At 40.2% G+C, this 25,539-nt stretch overlaps 1 protein-coding gene across 2 annotated transcripts in view; it reads left to right on the top strand.

The window, feature by feature from the left end:
• Positions 1–4,682: 4,682 nt before the first annotated feature.
• ranbp10 (RAN binding protein 10) overlaps positions 4,683–25,539 on the top strand; it is a 32,864-nt gene continuing 12,007 nt past the window's right edge. Inside the window, exons 1-3 of one of the 2 annotated variants that reach the window (XM_069686700.1) lie at positions 4,683–5,018; positions 12,101–12,212; positions 19,158–19,210. In XM_069686700.1, coding sequence (XP_069542801.1) covers positions 4,820–5,018; positions 12,101–12,212; positions 19,158–19,210 — 364 coding nt within the window. In that variant the 5' untranslated portion in view covers positions 4,683–4,819. The remainder of the gene's footprint in view (positions 5,019–12,100; positions 12,213–19,157; positions 19,211–25,539) is intronic. The other variant, XM_069686697.1, reaches the window with a different exon arrangement.

Raw genomic sequence — 25,539 nt, forward strand, 5'->3', positions numbered from 1 at the left:
ATAAAATGATTGCTTCAACATTTAGTCAGCTGCTGGCAGGAGTATGACTTGATGCAGCATTTTCGTGTGATTCGTCAAGAAAATGAGGTAAGGTCGCCACACCAGATTCTAAAGGCTGTTGGAGTATTAGTCAATATAGCAATATTGTAGAAGTAAGCAGAGGGTTAAAAACCTTATTTTAATATCTGACAATAAGACAATAAAATAAAAATATTAAGGATTGCTTCAACAAGATTGCCACATTGGTCTGGGTGGCCACATCATCTGTAAAGTTTAATGTTTTCACAAAACGATAGCACCAAGGTCTGAAGATGACTGCAGATGCAAGATTTATATCATCTTTTGTGAACTACAAAAAGTCAAAATCAGCCTAAAAAGACATGGCTGGTGTGTACAGGGACATGGCAACTGTGAGAGAAGATGGTGTCATTGCGGCTGTCTGGTTTGCTCCGAGTCGAGGCCATGAGTTCTCATATTTCCTTGTCTGACTTCTGAGGGATTGCTTCTCTCAGGTTCACCCTATACATACATGCAACAAAAATAGTACACAAAACACATACGGAGAGAGTTAATGGATTTTTTCTCCTTAACTAAGGGTCTAAGAATATGTTGTATGTTGTGCATATATTGAGCCCACAGAGGTAAATTAGTGGTTTTAGGTTTAAACCACTATGTTCACAGCTTGATTGACTTGATTTGTCTTTGACCCTGGAACACACTCACATCCATTTGAAAAAAGAAAACAAAAAAATAGGCTTTTCAATGAAACATTTTGTAATAACCTTATCCGCTTTTTTGACAAGTTTCCTGAGAGGATCTGTCAGCTCAATGTGACTAATAATAACAAGAGCCAGAGGATGGTTAGCTTAGCTTAGCTTAGCTTAGCTTACAACAGCTTAAACACTAGGAAACAGCGAGCCTTGTTCCGTCCAATGTTGAGTTTCTTTTGGTGTTTCTAACAAATTAACAAGCCAAGGAAATAAACTACCACACGTTTACATATGATCACAGTAGCCATAATAATCAGAAGCACCACTTCATACCATCTGATAACACCACATTATTGCTACTAATGGTCCCATGAGAATTATAAAGTACCTGCACACTGAGGTTATGTCTCTCATTCTGCATGATGCCTCCTGTGTGGAGCTCCAGCAAGATGCCATACTCACTCTTCAACCGATCAAAGTCACCCTGCATCGCCTTCAACTGGAAATCCACAAAAAAAACACACAAACCAAATCCATGGTGAAGACTGTTAATACCGGTATTTTAAATCAGGATTTTTAAGTATGTATACATGCTTGTTTGTTCTGTGCTATATACAGTATGTTTCTTTATAAACCACCTGCAGGAGGGTCTCTGTGTGTGTTAGTGTCAGGTTGTCCCAGTTGCATCGTGGCACGACATCCCAGTACTCCGCCTTCATATTGATCAATTCCCCCTGGGCTTTAGTCAGGTCTGCCCGACACACCTTCAGAGTGAGCTGCAGCTCCAGGGGGTCCTTAGTCTCTTTTTTTAAAAATGGAAACAAATTTCAGAACAAAACATGCATCATTTAGGATGCTCATATTTTAGGAATCTGGTTGGACTTTTTATTTATCAATATCATCATGAAAAGGTATAGCTTATGTTTTGGGAAATAGGCCTATTTATTTTCATGCAGAGATCTAGATGCAAGTATTTATACCGCTCTCATGTCTGTAGAGTAAATACATTATAAAGCTGCAGCCTGTTTCTTTGCCCTTTGCAATAACTTAAGTGACTGGCTTACAAGTTTTTGGCTGTAACTAATGTTTATCTTTTGTATTAACATTTCCATTATTTCTTAATTAATCAATTTATCGTATATAAAATGAAATTAAATGGTAAGAATGCCAATTAAATTACATCCCTAAACTCAAGGTGATGTCTTCAAATGTCTTATTTTGTTACACCAACAGTCTAAAACGACATATTCATTACAATTGTAGAAGACAAAAGAAAAAAATCACAATTGAAAAGCTTAGATCAGAGAATTTTGAAAAGAAAACATTTCTACTGAGTAATAATGAAAATAGTTTCTAAATATTTTTCAGTAAAATGATTACTCTACTGTTAATCATCCTATAGTTGCAGCTCTACCTGTATTTTGATCTGCAGGACTCTCTGTTAAAGGCCCTCTTGATAGGTCATCGAGCTGCCAGAGCAGCAACTTGCGGGCATCACGCTCCTCCCGGTACTGCAGATACTGGTTAGAGACTTCAGCCTGCAGATGGTCCACCTGGAGAAGAAAAGAAGAAGGGTGAAGAAAATTGACCTTGCTATCGCAATTGATGTTCAAACAAAATAATAAGAATATTAAGGAAGCATTATATGTGTTAAGGAATTACACCAGGTTGTATTTCCTAAAAAGTCACATGAATTAATATATAAAAAGTGGTTAGAACACCACTTTGCAATCACGTACCACTTCCTGCATGGCCTTTTCTTTCTTCCTCATAGCCTCAAGGTCCATCTGCAGTTGCTGCTTCTCCCTTTTCAACTCTCTAATCTCAGCCTGCTCATCTTCCCAGCGAGCTTGAATTTTCCTGTCACATTCCTGTGTTACCAGCCTCAGATGGGACTGCAGTGGTTCCAGTTCTCGGATTTGATTCTGCTGAAATGCTGAACAGATGTAAATTGCATTAAAATGATCTACTGTGAAACAATGGGGCTGAAGCTTTGATGTGGTGATATGAAAAGAAATTGATTACAATTTTGATGATTCAATTATTGCCCTTTCATAAGCTTATCAAACTCAAAGTTCTGCCTGTTCATTTTTTATGAATAAAAACAAACAAACAAACAAACAAACAAACAAACACGATTCAGCAGTGTTAACCACTGTACATCTATTTGGAATAACCAGCTCACCTGTGTGTTTTTGCCAGTCAAATTTGAGTTTTTGAACTCAAATATATTTATATCATTAAAATAAAAAATACAATTTTGTTTCAATTTGTCAAAGGAGCTCAGAAAGCACCATAATGATTTTAGGTACTTTATTGTGGCAGATTAGAGTATTCAACAAAACATTTGTAATATTTAAAAGGAAAAAACACAATTATCAAAGGCTTTTTTTGTCACTTTTATTTTGTGTCACTATTGAGAATTAATCTACACTAATATAATACTTCTTCAGAAAGAAAAATAATCTGGCAAGCAGTGGAGTTACTGACCTAAAGTGTTTTCATATTCCTTTTTAATGGTAGACAGAAGGGGTTGGTAGGTTTTGAACTCTTTGATGAACCGTCCAAAGACATCACGGTAGATCTGTGGATGAAGCAATGCAGATATGAATATAATCTCTCTGACGAAGAAAATGTAGATATGGGAAGTCCTCTTACTTTTTCATCTTAACAAAAACAAAAAAAAACATAGCACCTGTAGCTTTAGTTCCCGACATTTTGGTTCATGGGAGCTGATAGTTTGCAGCTCCTTGTTCACATAGCTTTCCAACTGCATCAGTAACTGAGGCTTTCTCCCCGGGCCAGCATATATGTAGCTATTACCCATCCAACACAACTAAAGGGTTTATCACAGGGGAAAAAAACACACACACTCTGCATTGTGACACTGTCATGACAATAAGAGAGAGATATAAAGTTGGCTTTTCATGGGTGATACTTTGACAGGAATTGTGTACTTCTTTTGCTTACAATACCTTTCTTGCTGCAGGTTGCAAAGAAACAGCCCTTTCTCTATCTTGCCCTTCTGTTGATGGCTGGACAGGGTAATTGTGCGGACTAAGGTCATAGGTAAGACAAAAATAAAAAAAGACCAGGGCTAAATTACTTTGAACATTGTACTTTAATAATATAGTTATATCAGCTAATAATCGTTTAATCACTTACCTCCGTCTTTGTGACGGTGTTAAGGGTGGAAATTTAGTATCTTGGTGTAGTGCCATCCCTAACGATTATATAAAGGCTAGATGATAGCATAACAAGCTCTTGATCTCAATAGTTAAATTGTTTGGACCGTTGAGCTCAAGGTTGGTTTTAGCATCACAGAAGCAACATAGATCACATCATTGTAATGGGGTTTCCATGGTAACCGGGGCGGAGCACGTTGTAAGACCCATATAGTAGACCGCGGCGCGCCTAAGTAGATGTCAAATTGTGTAATATAAAAACTTCTTAAACAGAGAACATTGAAACAGTTTATACACGATTAAGTGCATGAGTCATCAGCCCTGACTAGTGTAAATAACAATAATGAAAAATAAATAAATAGGTAACCTACTTTATCACATAATAACTGCAACTTCTAATAGCTAATTGTAGTGTGACATAAATGTGAGCCTACAAGAAAAACACTGTTTTGTATCATCACCCGAATAAAGGTATTGTGTCTTAAGGAGTTGTCTCTTGCAAGCGCAAAACTTTGTTTTCGGTGTGGAAATATTAGTTCTATTAATGGTTTCAATTTTTATCTAACAAAGTACTCCCTCGTACATGTCACCAGTTGTTTAAAAACACTTTTATTAAATTTAGTACCTGAAAAACTGCATTCCCTATTTCCCGTTCTCAGTGGAAGCACTTAACCATGAAAACCGGAGAGAAGCTGTGTAGTCATTTCTAGAGACACTGTCATAAAAGCTTGCAGGCAGGTAAACTACAGTACCCAAAAGGCACCGCGCCAGCCTACAGTACATTCTGCTGCTTATCCGGGGATGTCACACCACTGCTATTTTCTCTCCCCAGTCCCTCTCACTCTCAGCCTACAGCTCCAGCGGACTGACACGGGGCTTTGGACATAAAGATAGGAACAATAAGATACAAAACAAAAGCTAAAAATGGCAGAGCTTGGAGCGGGAAGCCTGCCATTAGGGGATCCTGCTTTTAATTACCAGGAGCACGAGCTGAACGAGCGTCTGAAACGGCTCTACCCTGCTGTGAACGAGGAAGAGACCCCTTTACCCCGATCCTGGAGCCCCAAGGATAAATACAGCTACATTGGGCTGTCACAGAACAACCTGCGGGTCCATTACAAAGGTTAGAGAGCTGGCTTAGCCATATCGGTTTGAACAACCGTTAGTCACAGCAGCAGAGGGTCTCAGCTCATATCTGTCATCGTGTTGTTGCGGGGGGTTCTGTCTTTCTCACTCGCGCATACACAGTCACTCACACACAGCTATGCGATTATGTTGATTGTGTATGTGTGTGTGTGCACTCCTGGTAAATCTAGTCTGAGCTGCCTCTCCTGTCCTGTAACCTTGCTTTGTTTCACAAATCAGCAGAGGAATGCCCAAATGGGTGACAGTGAACTCGGTAACCCCGACAGTTGGTCTTATTACCATCACACTTAAATTCACCTTTAACAACACGACTCTCTTCTTTGTTTATTTACCATTTATGGCGTTATTTGTTTGCATTGAACAAGCTGTGCATCTGACGTTCTCCATAGTTTATGCTGTAAACTGGCATTGGCAGAAATAACTACGCATAGACATGGTTCTGACAACAAGCTTACTAAAGGTATTTAACAAACAAGAGCTAGCAACCAGCAAGCTATCTCTTAAGCAATTACAGTAGTTAGCCTTGTGGCTAACAAGCTAACGTTAGCTAACCTCCTTGGGACTAATGTATTAAACAGTAGAAGAAGGTAGCTACAAGATGGACACCGGCCAAACTTGTTTTTAACGTTTAACAATGTAATGCTGAGGCTAATGTTTCAACTGTATAGTTTTCACAACACTAGCCAACAAAACATAAAAATTTACATTGTTGTGTTATCTCGCGATTTTTCAGGTGCAGTGTTCTATCAGTCGTTTCCATAATTCATAAATATTTTTTTCTAGCTTGTAAGCAACCGGTCCAACTCCCTTTAGATCTGTATGTGCCCTGAGCACAACAGTCTCAAGTCCAACCTCCAGCAGGCAGCTCGTTTTCAACAGCTGCTGAGAGGGAATAGGCCTCTGCGCATTGCATTAGGCCAAATTTACCGATCGTGAAATAAATCTGTATTATCCGCAGACTCTGGCATTTTTACAATAACAGCAGTTTTGCTCGTCTGACGAAGATGTCAATCAAATGGATGACTAGACACTGAAAATTTGGTCTGGATTACTTTATAACATCTAGCCCCTAAATCAAAACAAGGTGACATCTTTGGGAAGTTCTGTTCTCAATCTCCTGCCTGCTCTATTATTTTTCGTCAGGCGACACATCAGGGCAGCCCCTCAGTAGCAAGCAAGCTAGTTTTGCATGTCAGTCTCCACAGAGGCATTGCAAGGCCACATTGGGCCCTGTTTGCTGTTTACATCAGTTAAACATGCAGAGGATGTAGGCAGGCTGTGTAAACCATTTTGAATGGTTTATTTGTTACATACGTAGCGTACTGCCCGATTTTTTTGTTAAAATCAAGCAATCACAGCAATCACAGCAATGCAGATAGCCAGACATACCCCACTGATTATTTTATGTGTAATTGATGAGGTTACTGCCTTTGATATGAACAGTTGTCAAATTTTATAAGCCTGCTTTCTTTTGATTGGTGGTAAGGATGAACATAATGCATCCAAGAGTTGTGACAAAGGCTTTTTTTCATCTTATTTGAAACATCCACAAAATGATGAAGTGGTATTGTGATTTTATGTGTGGGTTCTGTGGGACATTGAGTCTTTCTGTCTATGGAAAGTGAAAAGATACAGTGACACTGCACAATTGTTCAGGGATGACGTATAAATAGGTCTTTTCTGGAGTATGCAGATAATTTTTTTCCTTCTGTTCTAGCTCCTGCCTGGTTCCCTTACCCTTGTGGTTTGAATGCTATTTTGACCAGTGTGCCAATTCTCCCTGTTCAGGGCCACACAGTGTCTACCTAGTCCTTTTGAGTACAGGCACAGATAAATCTACCCATTTTCAGAAGAAAACTTTTAGAAATTAACAAATATAAGCAAACAGATTGACTAACTTCCAATGAATACACCGGTTCAGTGATGTTGAAGTTTGTTTGTTTTTTTTCTCATGAAGGTATTTTTCTTCCTTATTCTTTAAGGATGTGAGAGATCATTTCCTTGTTCTTGAAATATGCCTTAAGGACCAGTAAATGGAATGACAAACAAGTATAGGGCTTTGCACATATATTGAAAATGCATTAAACATTCACCATATTTCTAAGCATAACTTATAGCATTGTTTGTGCTACTTGTTTGTAAGAATTACGGGTAAGGGTAATTAAGATGTTTAAGGACTTAACATAAATTAAAAAAACAAATTGTTTTTCTGTGAATTTATATCAGAGAAAAATGCTGTAAACCTCATATCAATCTTCTATTATTCAAGTTATCATCCAATTATTGTACATTCCACTGTTTTTTCTTTGACAGCCTTAAATGTCTGATTCTTCTGTGAGTGACTGAATTATATACTGTTTATATTAATATAATAATTTTAGATAATTAAAGAACAGCTCGACATTTGGAGAGATGTGATTTCTCGCTAGGAGTTGGATGACAAGATTCACATAAAGATCTGAACAAAGAGATATTAAGTTGCCGCCATGTGCTGGTTAGCTTTGCTTAGCACAAATAGCTTCAATTCATTTAATCTGTACCAAAAACCGACTCATTGTGGTGTAGTTGGCAGCACCAGTGGAAAGGAGAGATGGAGGGGCTGCCACATTATTGCAACACACATGGCTGCTTGACACTATGGTAATGATGGTAAAACTTTTTTTAGTTTACCAGCATTTCTCATGTGATCATGGCAACCACAGGAAACCCAGAGGATTAGGATTTGTGAGCAAATGTTACCAGCATTTCTAGTACACCAAAACATGTTCCTTGTTATTGTGTAAATCTACTTAGCAATATTCCCGGAATTTCCAAATTATACATTTAAGCTAACCATTAGCCAAATTTGATAACCACCCCACATGTTCAAAGCTCTTATAGACAAAGTTAACTACTGGCTGGTAACGATACAGGAACATTCCCACCAAAATGATCGCGTTGATGCAGGTTTTTCAGACCCGGAAGGACCCGCTTATAAAGGCCGATTGTCTATTTTCCCATAGCTAGTGGAGTAAACTCCTTTCGGTCACTTTTCTGCTGCATCATCGCCTGATGTCACAAACATGCTGGAAACAGGGTTAGTAAACAATGGTAATTATACTCTTAGGTAAGCAGCATAGAGGCCAGTGAAGATGTTGGAGCGGTCTTTATTGTATCTGATACTCATTCAGTCTATTTATCAAAGTTGGCGCTGACAAATTTGGAACGATGTTCGAGCGCTGCTTGGACGGAGACAGGTGGAATTTGCAGCTGAGATGACAGGGAGTTGCGTCAATGCGCGCCATAGCATCGCCCAGGAAAGGGGTAGGAGATTAGCGTGTCGACACAGGTTTTGTGTTCCCATTATTGCCGATCGGAGCAGAGGCGATAATTACCCGGGTCAAATGACTCTGCAGTAGAGGCGGGGCTGAATGCTGATAACCTTTTCCACTTAGCAAAAAAGCTGGGTGTTGGTGTGTTTTTTGACCAGTGGGGAAGGGGCTTAAGAATAATGGTAAAGTTGCTTCTGAGGCCTGTACTACGAAGCAGCATTTGCTGTTAGCAAGGTAACTTCAGGGTTCACTCTGGGTTTTCAGTACTACGAAGATGGTTCACTTTTTTCACTTTCTGGGGTACATTGCCATGGTAACTCATGCTGAACACCTAACCTGCTCAGGAGCAGGCTATGGGTTCATGAAAATCCTTGGTTGACTTATTGAGTTGATAAACAGCGTCGTGTGACCACTTGGCCAGAACTCCTATTTTAGGGTTAGTGAAGCCTGATGACCGAAAGATACCCCAGATATCTTGAACTTGCTTCGTAGTACAGGCCTCTGGTCTGCTGGACATGTAAATAAGAATTTGTCTGCTAACCTTAAAAACTTTTATGTCAGTGATATGCAAGTGCGCACATTTTTTTACAATTTTTTGCATTGCCCCAAAGTGGCCAAACATGCCTTCCGCTGCAAACTTACCCAAGCAATGTAGGTCCCATTCAGAGAAACTACATGAACCAAATCATCAGCAATCCTTGGCCGTATCTGAACAATTCTGTCCTTAAAAATCACAAATGGAACAGGTGATAATGTGCTTCCATTATCTATTAAAAAGTGCTCTACAAATTGCCAAGGATGAAGACAACGCTCTTGGTCGAGATTATATCTCATCACTGAAAGACCTAATTGCTCATAGTTACAGCCCCAGTGACCCAGCATGTCAGAACTGCCCCTCCAGGACACCTTATACAACAAGCCAATTGCACCAACTAGTGCTTTGACACTGAATGAGGGTAATGCAGATTTAAAAAGTAACATTTAAGTACCACTAAAGGTTAAGCATATCCTTTGATTTCTTTTAAGTAAGTATACGTTTTATAAGACAAGCTTGTCAACGTTTGAGGAGAGCAGCTTAGAGCTCTGACAGTTACGTTTTAAAAGGCCCCTCACATACACCCAGGTGTGTTTAGTTATCCTTGCTGAGGCTCTTGTTCAGGTAGTTTGGCATAGTTCTGATGGGAGTTACTTGAAACAACTAAACCCTATGTACTACTAAGGTCGGGCTCAGACTATTGGGGTTTTTAACTGATTCACTCCTCCTGAAAATTGGAGGAAGAATCTGATCAGTATCAATGTTTAGCCAATATTGTTTGGTAATGCGAGGAACCTAGAGATCCAGTTTTTAACACTTTTAATAAACTTTTTTAACAGCAATTCCACTTTAAACAGCAAGCAGACTCACTGGGACTACTGGCAATTCCAAACATGTTTACATATTTTGATGAAAACTGGCTGGTTCGTGAGACAGACCACAATAGAAAGTGAGAGAGAAATCTACACGGAGAAGGAGCCAGCTGTATGTTGACAAGAAAACTAATGGGTATGTCTGACCTCCAGCTCTTGCTAAAGAATAGACAACCCCTTTTGACTGTGTCTCCCTGAACATATCTCTCATCCGGACTTGTTTAGTCTTTTTTTTTTTTTTAAGGTGTCCATGTGCGCCAAATTTTTTATGTCTGAAAGGTGTGACTGCAGGCTGGGCCAGTGCTGTTTCCCAGGGGAAAGTTTTCTCTCAATAGCGTCAGACTACTGTTTGTTTTTTGAAGCACTGGTGTAGGAGCTCCTCATATTGTTCTAATTGAAGACACTTGTCTGATAAATGAAGAGTTGGCAATCACAAAGTGGGTGTTGTTGTCACAAGTATTAGCCATTTCTTGTACCCGTCTGTGCAGTTGTAAAGAGACCTGTTGGCCTACTGACGACACATTTTCACAAGGAGCAGCTATAAATAGACACCGTAAATGTTGCTGAAACTATTGGACCGGACAGCCACACACAGACACACACATGCATCGGCAGGCTGGTCACATGAACAAACATGCAGTATCATACTTAATGCCACAGTTGATATATGGAAGATCATGAATACTAGTGTAGTTACTCAATGTATATATCTTAAGTTATTCCATGGCCTTTTTTCCCTATATGGTCTCTTTTTCCTTATTACATTGTTACACAAGCATATGTATATATTTATTACTTGTATGCTTTGCATATTTAGGCATCTGTGTTAATAAACAATAAAATCACTGCAAGTGTGAATATTGTCTAAAACAATTTCTAAAAAGAATAATAAAAAATAATCATCGTCATAATAAAAAAAACAACCACAAGAACACTAAGGTCAGTTTCAGTCGTTTGTATTTTAGGTCATTACTACATGACGTCTATGTTCCCAGCTGGCTGTATGTGAGTAGCTGGAGCTCCCATGCTCTCTCTCTGTCTGTTACATGCCCGCACAGCAACAGCCTTAAGGTGTCTGCTGACAGACAGCTGCTACGTTTAAGGTTACAGCTATCTACATTTCACACACACACACACACACACACACACACACACAGGCTCATGACTTTACCACAACAGGTGAACTCAGTCAATGGTGTGATTCCATGTCACAGAAAGAATTGCATGTTTACTGTATAACTGTTATACAACACGCCTCTCTCTCCCATGAACTGAGGAATTGCTTAAGCAGCCATCTGAACATAGTATGACACCGTACTGACTGTTGTGCTTATCTAATTGGTCCACACACAACACATGGACTTTATGACCCTGTTGTCTTTATCTTTACCACAGACAGACGGTATAGAAACTCAATTATATTTTACACACAGAGACATTTACATAAGTTCTAAGTTAATTAATCTGTGCGTGACCAAATGTTAGATTTCATTGTCAGTCCCAGTACCATCGAGTCAAACAGCTAGCTGGATTGATAGAAAATTAACAATTTATAAAGATGAACTTCATCAAACACAGCCTTGGGGAAATGTAGGATTAAAAAGTAAAAGCTTATAAAGGCAAAGTAGAACTGACCCTGACATAACATTGTCACATGACTGATAAGTGACTCCCTACAAGCGCAATGCTTTGGCTGAGGGCAGTTAGGCTCTGGTCAGCTGTCAGGCTGTGTTTTGATAGCCCTTCCTTTACCCATGGATCAGACTGATCGAACCTCAAAGTGGTATTTGTTGACACAATCAGATGAGGGAATATTTGCTAGGTTTAAGTAAACACACCAACAATTTGACTCAGGTTTTTCATTGCTCTCAACATACACAGAACTACACATACATGTACTGTAGTTTAAAAAAAGTTAACAAGTTTGACAAGGTAACATTTGCATTCAAATACTATGTACAGATGTACAGGTTTTACTCTTTTAAAAGTATGTATTTTCTGTATGTATGTAACGAGCAATCTTGCTTGTTCCCTTGCCTGCTTCTCTGCCCAATCACATAAGGATCAGCTGCTCCTTCAGCTAAAAACTCGGTTAAGCTTTCAAGTTCAACAAAAACCATTGTCCAGTGTATAGTCTGTTTAAAAGTTTCTCAGTGGTGGATGTAACCCGGGAGTGACGGCAGCAAACTAAACAAAAACACCAAGGGTGCTAGAGAGTGCAGTACCATCCACAGTGACCACCTCATCTGTTGAAAGCCAAAGCAATAACAGATTATTTGCTCCTTACATGAAATCATGTTAGCATATTGTTCATGTAAGCCTTTTGTTTCTCTATTTGCAGGACATGGAAAGAACCACAAGGACGCAGCATCAGTGCGAGCCACTCACCCAATCCCTGCCGCCTGTGGGATCTACTACTTTGAAGTCAAGATTGTCAGCAAAGGTCGAGATGGGTAAGATGATAGAACTCTGTTCAAGCTTTATCGGATGTGTTCTATGATACTATGGCTCATAATGTTTGAAATAATAACAACTTTAGTATTTCTTGCTTTTAGTTTTTATTGTTTGTACACCATGAAATCATGGATTCCTGCTCTGCACAAACTTTGTTCTGGAAATATTATCAAAGAAGTCCATCTCACCAAGCAAGGCTCTACCTATGAACACAGTGATATTATGAGCAGTTACAGTATAAGACTGGAGAGATACCAATTTTGAAACTGCTTTATTCAGGGTGTTAACGACCTTTTATTACCAGGTCTGAATGTTTTTTTTATACTGCCAGTTTAAGGCAGACGACCCGGCATCGGAGGTAGTAACAGAGGGGGAAACAGCGTCAGTGTAAACGGCGGAGCCGGCAGGGCAGAACAGCGCTGTGTGTGTGTGAAGCTTGTGCTGTTTGTTCACACGTTGCATGCTTTTTGCTTCTGAACTCTGGAACGCAGTGTAAAAACACACACTGGGGCGGCTATCGTTATGGCTCTGTGGCGGTACTGCGATGTAAAAAGGGCAAGACTGACTGCAGGACTGAAGATAATTCGACTTCTCCACATCTGAGCCCCTACACACGGGCTAGTGCCAGCTAGAGTGATAATAGGTATACGTATTTGTACAGTAAGTAGTATTTGGTTGGAAAAACCCTTTAAGCACTTGGACAGAAAGTGGTATTTGGGTGAAATACTGCCTCATTGTTCTTTAGAATTAGTGCTGTCTTACCTTTTTCATAATCCGAACTATGTTGTAAGTTAAGAAATTTTGTGGTATTTTAAATTTTGTGTTTTGCAAAAAAGGCGTTGTGTTATTAAATGTTGTTATGCAATATGTGGTTCGTTATGACCTTCAGGGCAAAAGTATGACACTGAGTGCTATTTAGGTGTGTCCCCCATAATTACAAAAACAAATCCAGTATTTTTTCCATTAAGATGGCAGTCAGAATAAATAGCATAATGTGCCAGGGATTTGCTCTGACTGTCGAGATAAAAAAAACACAAATCATGTCAATAATTCTAAAAGAAACAATAACCTGGTTGGACCTGTCGGACTGACCAAGATGACCCATCCCGGATCATTTTCAGAAATCTGCATCACAGACAAATGTCACCAGTGTATAGATGGATGTGAAGGACTCTATAGAGGAAAACTAATGTGGGTTGCACTTTGTTTGCAAATGGTGCAAGCCATACAGTAGAAGTAAGCAAGATTCCTTTTTCTTAGCTAAACTATCTGGTGGGATTGTCAGGTTTGTTGATCAGTACCAATAATAGTGTTTGTTTTGTAGTTGCTTTGCCAGGTGCTTTGATTCATCAGCTTTCAATACCTACCTTTGACCTGTTTTCTGCTGTTAAACTGAAACTCATCTCCACCCCCAAATAGAAACCAGGTTGCTCACCACAAACAGAACTACACTATGGTGTAAAAGACGGCTACAATTAGTGAGAATAAATAAAATAATAAGTACTTGAGAAAAGTATTACACAAGATGAAAAATATTGCATTAGTAAAGATATTGCACAGGTCAAAATTTTGCAGGATGTTAACAGTAAGAAGATGGCCCAGCAGATGACAACCGTCACATTTTGGAGTTTCGTGTTCTGTTGACCCACGGGAAAAAACTGTTCTTTAGTCTACTTGTCCAGCTGTTGGTGCTTCTGTACCGCCTTCCTGAGGGCAGCAGGCTGAACAGGTGGTGTCCAGGGTGGAAGTGGTCTTTAATTATGTTCCTGGCTCTGGAGAGGCACCGAGAGCTGGAGATGTCTTCCAGGGAAGGCGGAGGGCGGCCAATGACTGTCTCCGCCGTTCTTATGACCCTCTACAGAGCTCTCCTGTCTGTTGCTCTGCAGCCAGCGTACCACACAGTAATGCAGTATGCCAGCATGCTCTCGATGGTGGAGCGGTAGAAGGACACCAGCAGCTTCTCCTCCAGTCAGTTCCTTCTGAGCACCCTCAGAAAATTGGAGTCGCTGCTAGGTCTTCTTAACCACCACTGTAGTATTTGCAGACCAGGGGAGATCCTCTAAGATGTGGGTGCCCAGGAAGTTGAAGGTGGGGACCCTCTCCACACAGTCCCTGTTGATGAGGAGTGGGGCATGGTCACCACTCTGCCAACATCTGCACCTCATCCCTGTAGGCTGACTCGTCTTCCCCAGTTATAAGCCCAACCACTGTGGAATCATCTGCAAATGTAATGATTGCATTGGTGGGGTGGATGGGAGTGCAGTCATAGGTGTAGAGGGTGTACTGGAGTGGACTCAACACACAGCCCTGTGGAAAACCAGTGCTAAGTGTGATGGTGGAGGAACAGTAGGGGCCGGTCTTAACAGTTTGAGGGCGGTTTGAGAGAAAGTCCTTAATCCAGGCACAGGTGGCAGGGGGGAAGTCCAGGTCAGCCAGCTTGTCAGCTAGAATGTTGGGGGTTAATCGTGTTGAAGGCTGAGCTGTAGTCAATGAAGAGCATCCTTACGGAGCTTCCCCGGGTGTTCCAGATGGTTCAGCGTTGTGTGGAGGGCTGTGCTGATGGCATCATCTGTGGATCTATTTGCTCTGTAAGCAAACTGATTTGTGATTTGGCACTGTAATCCAATATTTATGAGATCTATGTGGCTGTAGATGTGTTCAGCCATCCGAACACAAGCTACACACATGATGATCACAAACATTATACACATAGTCAAGAGAGCCGAGAGCCGCTGCATCCATGCGCCGCCATCAAAACCATCCCAATAAGAAAAAAATCAGTGAAGATTTTTATTTACAGACTATCTTGCAGATAAAAGCAATGTATCAAGAAATACTACATGAGTAATGCAGCAACATTCTACTATAATATTGTGGACTGAAGGTGTATTACAAAGTAATGTCATTGAAACTAGACTATAATATAAACACCAAAATAAACCTTAATCTGATATAGACTCCCTAACTGAACACAAACAGTAAATAGATGGAAGATCTGTTCAGTAGTTCCATGTGCGCAGTGTCCAGAGAACATAATAAAACTATAAATATAAGAAATATAATAAGTATAAGCAGGTTAAGTCCACAGTTGTTGGAATGTTACCACAACAACAGTGGTGCTCACAACAACAGACGGATTAAACATGTGGAATGATCTTGTTGCAACATAAAAGAAACTATGTATTTACAGGAGGTAAATGGCATCTGTTTTGTTTGACTGTTCTAGCTTGTTGTCCTGGTGAATACTCAGGTACTTGAAGGGTTTGAAACTCCCACCGATGCAGACAGTAGAAGGTGGGGCCAGCATCTCTTTTGTGTTGCTCATGTTCATCTCCCTCAGTTCTCAGGCTTCAGCTTCTCAAGGGCATGGAAAAAAACTCAAATATAATTTCTAGTTATGTAAGATTCAGATTTCAATACAGAATTAAATAAATTTCAATTCAAGTTTGTCATTCAAAACTATAAAGTGGATTACATGAATAATCACCATGTAATAGTAATGGTTGTAGTATAGTATAGTATATAGTATTGTATATGATTCTGTCAAACCAAAACATTTATTTGTAGATTGTTTGCATCCTCTTAGGTCTGATACTTGCTCGGGCCCACTGGCCTTCAATATAATGTTTGGCTTCAGTATATTGTTTGATCAAGGATATTATATATATACTAGGGCTGCACAATTAATTATAATTTAATCAAAATCGCAATATGGCCGGTTACAGGAGGCACAATATTTGTTAAAGGTGAAATGTGTGTCAAAATACCAATTCAATTTAAACGTGCTGCAGAGATGTTTTGGCCTACACGTCATACACAGACATAAGTCTCAAATATATTTTACACACCATTATCATTTTAATATGTTTGTCAATGAAAATGAGAAAAATTATGTAAAAATGATCATTCAATTTAACATCGCAAATCATTTTGAAATCGCAATATAAGTCAAAATAATCGCAATTAGATATTTTTTCAAAATCGTTCAGCCCTAATAAATACGTATGTAAACCAAATAGCTGCCGTTTTATTATGGAACCCCAAATCCTAATGAGGCAATATTATGACATTAAAAGTATGCTGCAGAATTCCCCTCAACAATTTTGGTGTAGGCCCTTAGACTGTATAAATAATGGATGTAGTCTCAGTGATGTCACCCATTGGTTTCTGAAGAAGCGTTTTGAAGCCTGAATTATGCCGCCGCTGGTGGTCGCCATGTTGGAAATGCCAGAGGCAGGCAAAGAGGGCGGAGGGCGCACGAGCTGGGGCCTATGGCCGAGGCCTATGGGCAGGCCACATGAATCTTTGTTGCTGAAACAAGCTCATTTAGCTCGAAGCTTCCAGACCAGCTACGGCTAAGAAGCTAGGCTACATCCTTCTCAGCGTAGCTATCGGTTATAGCAATAGACTGTATACAGTAAATAATGAATGAGCTAGTTGAACTTCGTGTTTCCCACAGAGGAAATAATGTTTGTGGTGGTGGTGACTGACAGCAGATCTTCTCATCACTACGGTCCACTGTAATTTCTCCTGGGAAAAGCCAACAACTTCTGACTCCTGTTTACTGGCCGATGATAAAATAAATGGACAGGCTAACAAGCCAGCTATATGGAACACAGTATGCCTGCTACTTAGTGCTAAAAATATATCAGTACAATAATACGAGCATTTAACTCACCGAAAAGCAGGCACTCAGACTTGTAGCACGGCCAGAAAGTTCCATATATCACACAGAGAGAAAGATTATTTGTCCAAACTTTGAATGACGTGAATTGACGTCTAGCAGACAGCCAGCATTATCCATCTGTCACTCAAGAGACCTGGCCCATATAATTTAAGGCTTTATATAATTAAAACGGGTGTGTTATAAAAAAATCACCCCCCGTACAGTTATCCTGAACAATGAAATTAGCTATTTATAACAAAACCGTCTTTTGTGGCAGTGTATAGGCCTTTTATTTTTTTTTGTTTTTTTTTTAATAATAATAATGATCATCATCGTCGTCATCATCATCATCATCATCATCATCATCATCATCATCATCATGAAAACCCTAGTCAACATAAACTACATCCTCAATGTCATCATCATCAATAGCATCAATATCATTAAGGTCAGAGGTGTTCATAAAGAGCTGGGTCTTAAGCTTCTTCTTAAAGGTGAAAGGGACTCTGCGGACCGAATGGAGTTTGGTAGGTCGTTCCACCACCGGGGGACGACTGAGGAAAAGAGTGTAGGTAGCGACTAAGGGCCCTGTTGTGATGGGAGTACCAGGCTCCTTTCCTCGGCAGAGCGTAGTGGGTGGGACAGAGTGTAGACCTGGATGAGGGCGTTCAGGTAGGCAGGAGCCGTTTTTTGTTGCTGTTTTGTAAGCAGGCAACAGGGTTTGAGTTTGATGCGAGTGGCGACTGGGAGCCAGTGGAGAGATATGAGCAGTAGAGTGACATGTTTTCACATGCATCACATCTGGACAATGTCAGGAAACTTTCAGGATTGCAGTGCGTTTGTGAAAGGGGCTTTGGTTATTCTAAAATTGCCTGTAGGTGTGAATAAGTGTGAATGGTTGAATGTGTCAGCCCTGTACCCCACTTCCTGCCCGATGACAGCTGGGATCGCCCCCCCGCAACCCTGAACAGGATAGATGATGGTAATGGATCGATGGATTTAATTCGCTCAGCAGCTGGGCTGTCTACACCCAGCGTTAGACCCTGGTCAAGTACTAAAATCCGCATGTGATGTACTGTCAGCTGTAGATGTTGCTGAAATAGGGGCATTAAGCTGAAATTGCATGTATATGCTAACTGCTAACTATCATAAGGTTTAACTCACCATTCAGTGACAAATCAAAATGAATGTTTCTGTTTTCTGTTCCTCCACTTCGTCTTAGGACACGAACAAACAATGTAGGGCTGCACTATGCTGATCGTCACAAGGGCCATTGTCATAGCCAACAAATGTCAATCACATTGACCACGCCCACAAAGTCTTGAGAAATGGTCAAAACAGCAAAATGAGCTATTTTTTAACTAGGTTTTCTAATTATGGAAGCTTATTTTTACTCCGATTTTTGTTGATGAATATTTAGACTGTCAATTTTGATCAAATATATGCACTTTGACTATTTCAAGCCACATTTTCAGAGGTTTAATTACAATTTCAGTTTGCAATTTGGCATGCATCAGTTAATACTACTAGCCACCAAAAGACATACGTTTTTAGTGTAATGCTTCAAGAAATCGTGGATAGATTCCACTGCGATTCAGTACTCACACTAGTTTGAATTATAAAAGCTATGATGATCTCTGAAGAAGATATTTTAATTCCTCTGCTCTCATTAGCATATAACTCAATGCACTGCTGTGCCTGAATACAGTCTCACAGAGCTGTTCTAATGTTTTATAATGGCTTACTTCATAATGAAATCTACTCTATTCACAATTGCTAGAAAATAAAGTGGACTTGGCTCTTTGTCATGGTTTTTGTCCCATGTGTTAGCAAGTGTTAAAGTGAGCTAGGAATATGCCAAATGCATTAGACGGACAGTATTGATGAGTCTTTCAGATGGGCAGAAAAGGTTTTTTTGCTGGGCTTTCATAACCTTGCTTACATGAAAAGGATGCAGGTCAAGAGCTTATCCTCCTGTGACGGACTTATGATGTCACTGCTGCTGACCCCTAAGCTTCAACTCTCACTGTTACATTTGATGTAACGACTTTCCTACATGTGGGATATGATGATCAAAGACATTCTGTCTAAGTCACTGCTGCCTAACACCTATCAAAAAGTAATCAAGAGCCTAAACAGATTATTTTTAAAGTTAACCAGGGAAAGTACCAACTAAGAGTTGTGCTCTCGACTGATTGCAGACATTAAAATTGTGGTACATACTATGTTATGAAAGAAACGTATTACAGTTTGCCTTTTCTTCTCTTGTTGTTTACAGGTACATGGGCATCGGCCTGTCTGCCCAGGGAGTCAACATGAACAGACTGCCTGGTGAGTTAAATGATTATATAACCATGACATGGCCAGCAGTGAGATGAATAAATGGACGTATAGATATTTGTTGGATGGATCGATCTGAAATTAATTTAAGGATGTTTCAATGAGTGTCTGTATATCAAAGTTAATTGCTGAAAGGACTGTAGGATGGAGTCTGTGGTTGGAGCAATCAGCTAGATGGGGTGAATTAAGGATTCCCATGGTTACTTAACAGAGTGTATGGCAAGTACTTAATCAGGGCAATAACACAGGGTAACACTGGCTTGCTGGGCATGAATTAGACCAATGCGTTTGGCAAGCCGAGTCGAAAAACAGTCTTGCATTGCTTGCTTCTTTTGTTTAGTTTTGTTTACACACAGGACAGTCTGCGCAGTGCAATTAAGCAGGTCTGGAGGGGCTAGCCAAAACCTTGACCCTGAACCTTTGTAATTACTTATTGGCCCACAGTTCCAGCCCTTCGCCCCCATTGACTCAGATTACAATCAGGCATTGACAGTCCTGTGTAGTTGGTTTACTTTAGTCTTTACATCACATATCAGGAAGGTTTCTTATTCAATAATGTGAACCCCTGAAAAGGATGAATTACTTAAGAACTTTGCCAATGTTATCTTTCAGCCTGTAAATATGTGTTTGATGTAAATGCAGATGAAACAAATGAGGAAAGTGACAAGAAATGGATTTGTGGATAAGTGAAAGTAGCTGGACAACTGCCAACATTTTTGTGGATGAAAGCAGGAGGGGATGAGGATGTGTGGCGTTGCTATGGTTATCAGATGTGGTCTTTGGATTCCGTTTGAACAGTCTGACAGCTGTAAAAAGAACATGTCAGGACATGTCAGGACATGTCACAGAGCAGTCTTATGGATCACTGACAGATGATGTTGACTTGGAGTTTGTGGTATGACAACAGACAAGTTACACGAGTCACAGTTTTGTTGAATTGTTTCAGAAATTCAAATCATGATCTTATATGAACAGCCATAAAAGTTTGGAGTATTGACGGTTCAATAAATGTTTTTTTTAACAGCAAGCCTAAAACTAATCAGAATATATTGTTAAGTTTGAAAACATAATCCAGCGTTTTAGTTGTTGGCTGTCAGAAGCTGTGGGACTTCATCAGTCCATCTAGGCTGAGATGTCCTGACTTTTAGTCCCTATTACTTGAAAGGTGGCTCTTGTTTCAAACTAGAGCTACGTTAACATTCAGTGTTACTCACCAAAAACAAATTGTCCTTGATGTCTGACTTAGGTGATGAATGCATTTTTCTTCTTCACAAAACATTGCCCTTGTTCAATGTTAAATTCGGCTAGCTTGCCATCTTCTTCTTCCCTGCCTTTGCCTGTGCATTGCTTATGTGGTTTAGCACGTTAAAGCCACATGTTGTCTATCAGCTGAGTGGCATGTAACTGGGACAGAAAGGCACATTGGCTCTTTATTTGGGCAACAAGATATCCTGTTGCATCTTGTATGTGCAGAATCTCCTTGTAAATATGTAACAGTGCAGTCACTGTGACAAATAATGTAGCCTGGATGTTAGAGGCAGGCTTGCTTTTACATGAGACAGCTTTTAGTCCAGGTTTCCAGTTATCAGCTACATCTAACGCTGCTGGTTAAAGCTGGCTGCATTGAACACTGTGGACCATTCAAGGCCGGTTACAACACATGAATAGCCAACCTGATCTCACAGATCATATGTGAACTGACCTCGACAACTTAACACAGCATTACTCAGTAGTGGCATGTTTTTGTTAAGAAACATGCTGCCACATTGGAACAAGGCCAGTTAAAGTGCACAATGGGGAAATGTTGTGTTCACCTATGCGGCTCAGGTTTAGGTACAAAACTACTTATGTTAAATAAAGGGTTGTGGTTGGGCTTGAAATAAGTACTTTTTCAGCAGAGTTGTGTACATATGTTGTATAACATACATGAAGTCTCTCACCTTGTCCATGCCTGAATCAGAGTCGCAGGTAGAGGGCTGAGCAAAGTATCGCAGAAGTAAAAGGCCGGGGGTTTGGTTTGGTTAGAAGAGGATAGACTTATAAGGTATTAAATGATACTTATAATTGATTATTGTATATACCTACAAATATAGTGTGCAACCCTGGCCCTTGTGTGTAGATGAAAACAAAACAAAGACAATCATTTAAAAAAGTGGTTTTAACAGTGTGCAACAACTCTGGCTTTATCATCCTCTCTGGTCTCATCATTGGACCCTTCCTGCGTAGAAACTCCCAGATCTTTCAAACTCCATAACCCAGTGTGCAACCTTGTCCTCCTCCATATAGTTTTGTCTCCACCCCCAAACAGAGGCAACACAGATGACACTGTCACATAACTGTGGCAACGTCACAATCAAAGCGTCAAAGATAATTATACGAATTATTTCACAGGCAGAGTAGGGTTTATCATGAAAACTGACTGTCATGTGTTAAATCAGAGTTGCTGTAAAATGACTAGGGGTATAACAACACGTCAATCTGGACTGATATATGATTCCAACGATACAACGTCATTGATGCAAAATGCAAATATTGATACATATTGCGATCTGCCATCTTACGTGCACCATTTTTTTGATGTTCCGATGGCACGGCTTTACCATTTCCGCAGCTCCGAGGTCAGCTAGCGCTTCCCACTCCACAATAAACGACAACAATGCTAACAGATAATGGCAAACAGCCAAGAAAAGGACATTGCAGATATTTGCTCCTCTCTGGGGAATACATCAACAGCTTTGTTTGATTTCTTTTTAAAAAAAACATGGATTTTAATTTCATTTTATGTTCACGATTTTATCCTCATGTTTTTCAGAGTTCAGGGATACATTTTGTGAAACCAAAATGTTGTTGCTTTTTGTTAGTAGATAATATAAATGTAATGGATTGTGTTAATGGGCATATATCGTCTCATAACGATCGCAGGCCCTTGAATTGATTGACTTATAATATTGTATCGTGTATCATATTGGGGTTTACACCCCTAAAAATGACCCCTGAAAGTTTAATGAAACTTTATTAAAGTTAGAGGGATTCAGACCATGTCACTGTGTCCACTGCCAGGACTCAGACCAGGATTCTTCTCTTACAGAAACATTTCTTCTCACACTCTCTGTAATTTATTTGGCAATACAGACGTTGACATGATTGTGTCATTTATTGTTATGAAAAAAATGGATTTGAAACTAAATTCAAAGCTCAGGAGGAGGCGTGTTTTCTTTGATGTACTGAACTTTTCAACTACGTCTTCTCTCTTTCTCTGTTGTGGCTTTATATTTCTTCCTGTGCCTTCAACCCCCTGCCCACCATGTCCCTGCACACCGAGCAAACACACGCTCACGCATACAATGACGTCTGTGAATGGTTCAGCAATCTCTGATGACACAGGAGGAAGCGTAGTAGCAATATAGCAGCGTAGAGCCGGAATAAAGCCTCTCCCAACCAATCAGACTACTCCCTGCTCTGTCCAATCATGCTCGGGGGCTCCAGCCCTGTCTGGGGCCATCTGACCTGCTTATTGACTAGTCAAGATCTGTCCTGTGGCCGAGGTTTGTGGAATGCTGTGGACACCAGGGCAGCCAATTCAGCAGACTCTAGATCCACACACACACATACACCCTCACACATACATACACAAAGATCATTCATTCTCCTCTCTTCTTGATTCACATGTGTCAAATGTCACACAAAGGGTGGAAGAGCATGGAAGAGCCTGTGTGGATGAGTGTGTTTTCCAAACCTGCTCACACATTAGCTATGAAAATATTTTTGGTCGCTAGGTTTCCACTACAGATGGTCTATAGAGCTGGTAGACAGATTACTGTTGATTGCCTTAACTCTGACTGACTCAGTGTGTTTGTGTGCCAGTGTGTGTTTGTCCCCAACTCCATGGATTTATCTGTGTGTGTCCTGGACTGACTGATTGTGTCTCTCAGTGTACGCGTTTGTGTCCCCATTAGCCTGTGCATCTGTGTGGGTTTGTGAACACTTTCCCGTCCATTCAGGCGAAGGATGCCCTGACTTTTTCATCTCAAGATGCCTTAAAAAACATTAGTGGCATGAAGTCATCATAAGGATTTCCCTGGGATGTTGTAAGGGAAAACAGTTTTATCCCTTAGTCTTAGCTCTTAGCTACCACAGGGTCATGGCTGCGGTAGGTTGTGTACTTAAGTATTCCCTTATGCATTGCTGGAAGTTGGAAGTTTCCCAGATAACAATTTAAGGGATAATTTGAGGGATTCATACCAGGTCTGTGTGCTATCATGACACCAAGGTATCACCCAAAATAAATAACCCGGTATCAAGTATTATCCAAACAATACCTGCTTTCTCTTTTGAACCCGGATCAAGGCAAACAATAATTACAGCCAATCACCACAAGCATCCTTTAATTTATCTTGCTGTTGGATTTGCCCACTACCTCAGCAACTACAATTTATTCAGACTATGGTGAGGTGGAGGCAAGTGCGATGTTTATGAGAGACTAGTAATTAAAATAAATTTGGATGTGGAGGAGAGATGAGGACATGTCACCCAAATGAAAGCCTCTTTTCATAAATCAGAATATAAGGGGGAAATGTATCAAATAAGTGCGTTAAGATATTGGTATCAGTTTAAGTGTCCTGGAAAGATTACATTTTGGAGAAGCTAGCTTACACTTACAATAATACTGTCAAGAAGCTAATGTTAAGGCGTTGTGCTATATTACGACAGTGACATGACACAAACTACCATGAAATCTTTAGTCAAGCAGAATATCTACAAGGCTTCATGCAACACTCCCAAATCAACCTTTTGACTTCAGGGAAATGTTTTCGTAAGCAACAAAGTTAAGTTAAGGTAGCTTATGTAACTGTGCACTGTAACAAGAGTGTATTAAGAAGAGCACACAGCCACCATGACATCCCCCTTTGATTTGCTGACTGCCGTTTAAAGCCTCAGGCCTGCTATTTAAGCCGGTGTCATTTGTTTTTTTCTGTAGCCAGAAGTGGCAAACGCGAAGTTATTAAAGTTAAAACAGTCATGCTACTCTGTCAACAACTGCTTTTGAACTATGTAAAATGGGCTGAACTGTTACGATCTCTCTGTAGTTGTGCGGTGCTCCATTCTGGCTGAATGTCCTGAAGGCAAACACCTCTGGTTACTGGTTGTGGAGACGGAAGAGTATGTCAACAGGGAAGGGAAAGAGAGAGTGACTAAGCAAGTGTCTCACCAAAAGTTAATCTTGGACTAAACTGGCTCTTAGTCACTGACGATAGAATCAATTACACACTAAAACTGTATGGGTGCCTTTTTGCAAATTGTAGCATAATGTTGCCTTACTAGTACAATGTTCTCCACTGCTGACCTCTGTGTCTGATCCTGCTGTGGAGGCCTGCCCATTTCATTAGCATGTTGGAGCAGCGAGCCTGGCTTTAGAGGCAATATCCCTGTCAGCAGATTAATCTAATACCTCACCACACACACACACACACACACACACACACACACACACACACACACACACAGGGATATATAACCATATACTCAAAAGAACACATGGATAGACAGAACAGTATGTACCCAAGTTATAAGAAATACACCAATACACATGACATATATGAAAAAAGATATGGCAGAGATTAATTTTACATGCTCATAGATACACATATTCAAGTACGCATCTAATATCTCAGCTCACCGACGACCTACTTTCACTAACCCCGCTTTGCTTTTTGGCAACGAGAGACATGCTGTGATTGAAGAGACACTGACAGAGTGGCAGCAAGCTGAATGCTGTTAGGTTCAGGTCCCCTCAGTCTGGGTCACTTCAGGAGGCGGAATTCCTGCAAAACTGAATTTGTGTAAGATTTAAGGCATAACAAGGTTGTCCTCTAAATAACTGCAAGTGAATCTCTGAGGTTAGGGAATGAAGTCGTGTGGTTTTGCTGTGGAGGAATCATCCTGTAGAACTCAGAGACCTCCCTTGTTGCCTTGCCTTAGGGCGGCTGAGGCTTAGGAGACAGAGCATCCTTTACTAGGTAAATCCAAGGTTCCATCACCAGCTCCTCCAGTCTGCATGTCGAAGTTGGGCAAGTCACTGCTCCCCAACAGTGTATGCATGTGTGTGTGTGTGTGTGTGTGTGCGTGTGAATGGAGTGACTAGCATTTGTTGCAAAGTGCTTGCTGTAGTTAGAAAGGCAATATGTATGTGCTGTCCATTTACCACTTTACCATCTAAAAAAACAATGATATGAACTTTGTAGATCTGTATGTGTTACCAGATATCAGACACTGGTTAAGATTCACTGGACTAAAGGCATTGTGTTTAGCCTATTTAACAT

The sequence above is a fragment of the Semicossyphus pulcher genome, unplaced genomic scaffold, assembly GCF_022749685.1.
Source record: "Semicossyphus pulcher isolate SPU_LCO1_2020_fin unplaced genomic scaffold, fSemPul1.0.p SCAF_8, whole genome shotgun sequence".
In the NCBI taxonomy this organism is placed as follows: Eukaryota; Metazoa; Chordata; class Actinopteri; order Labriformes; family Labridae; genus Semicossyphus; species Semicossyphus pulcher.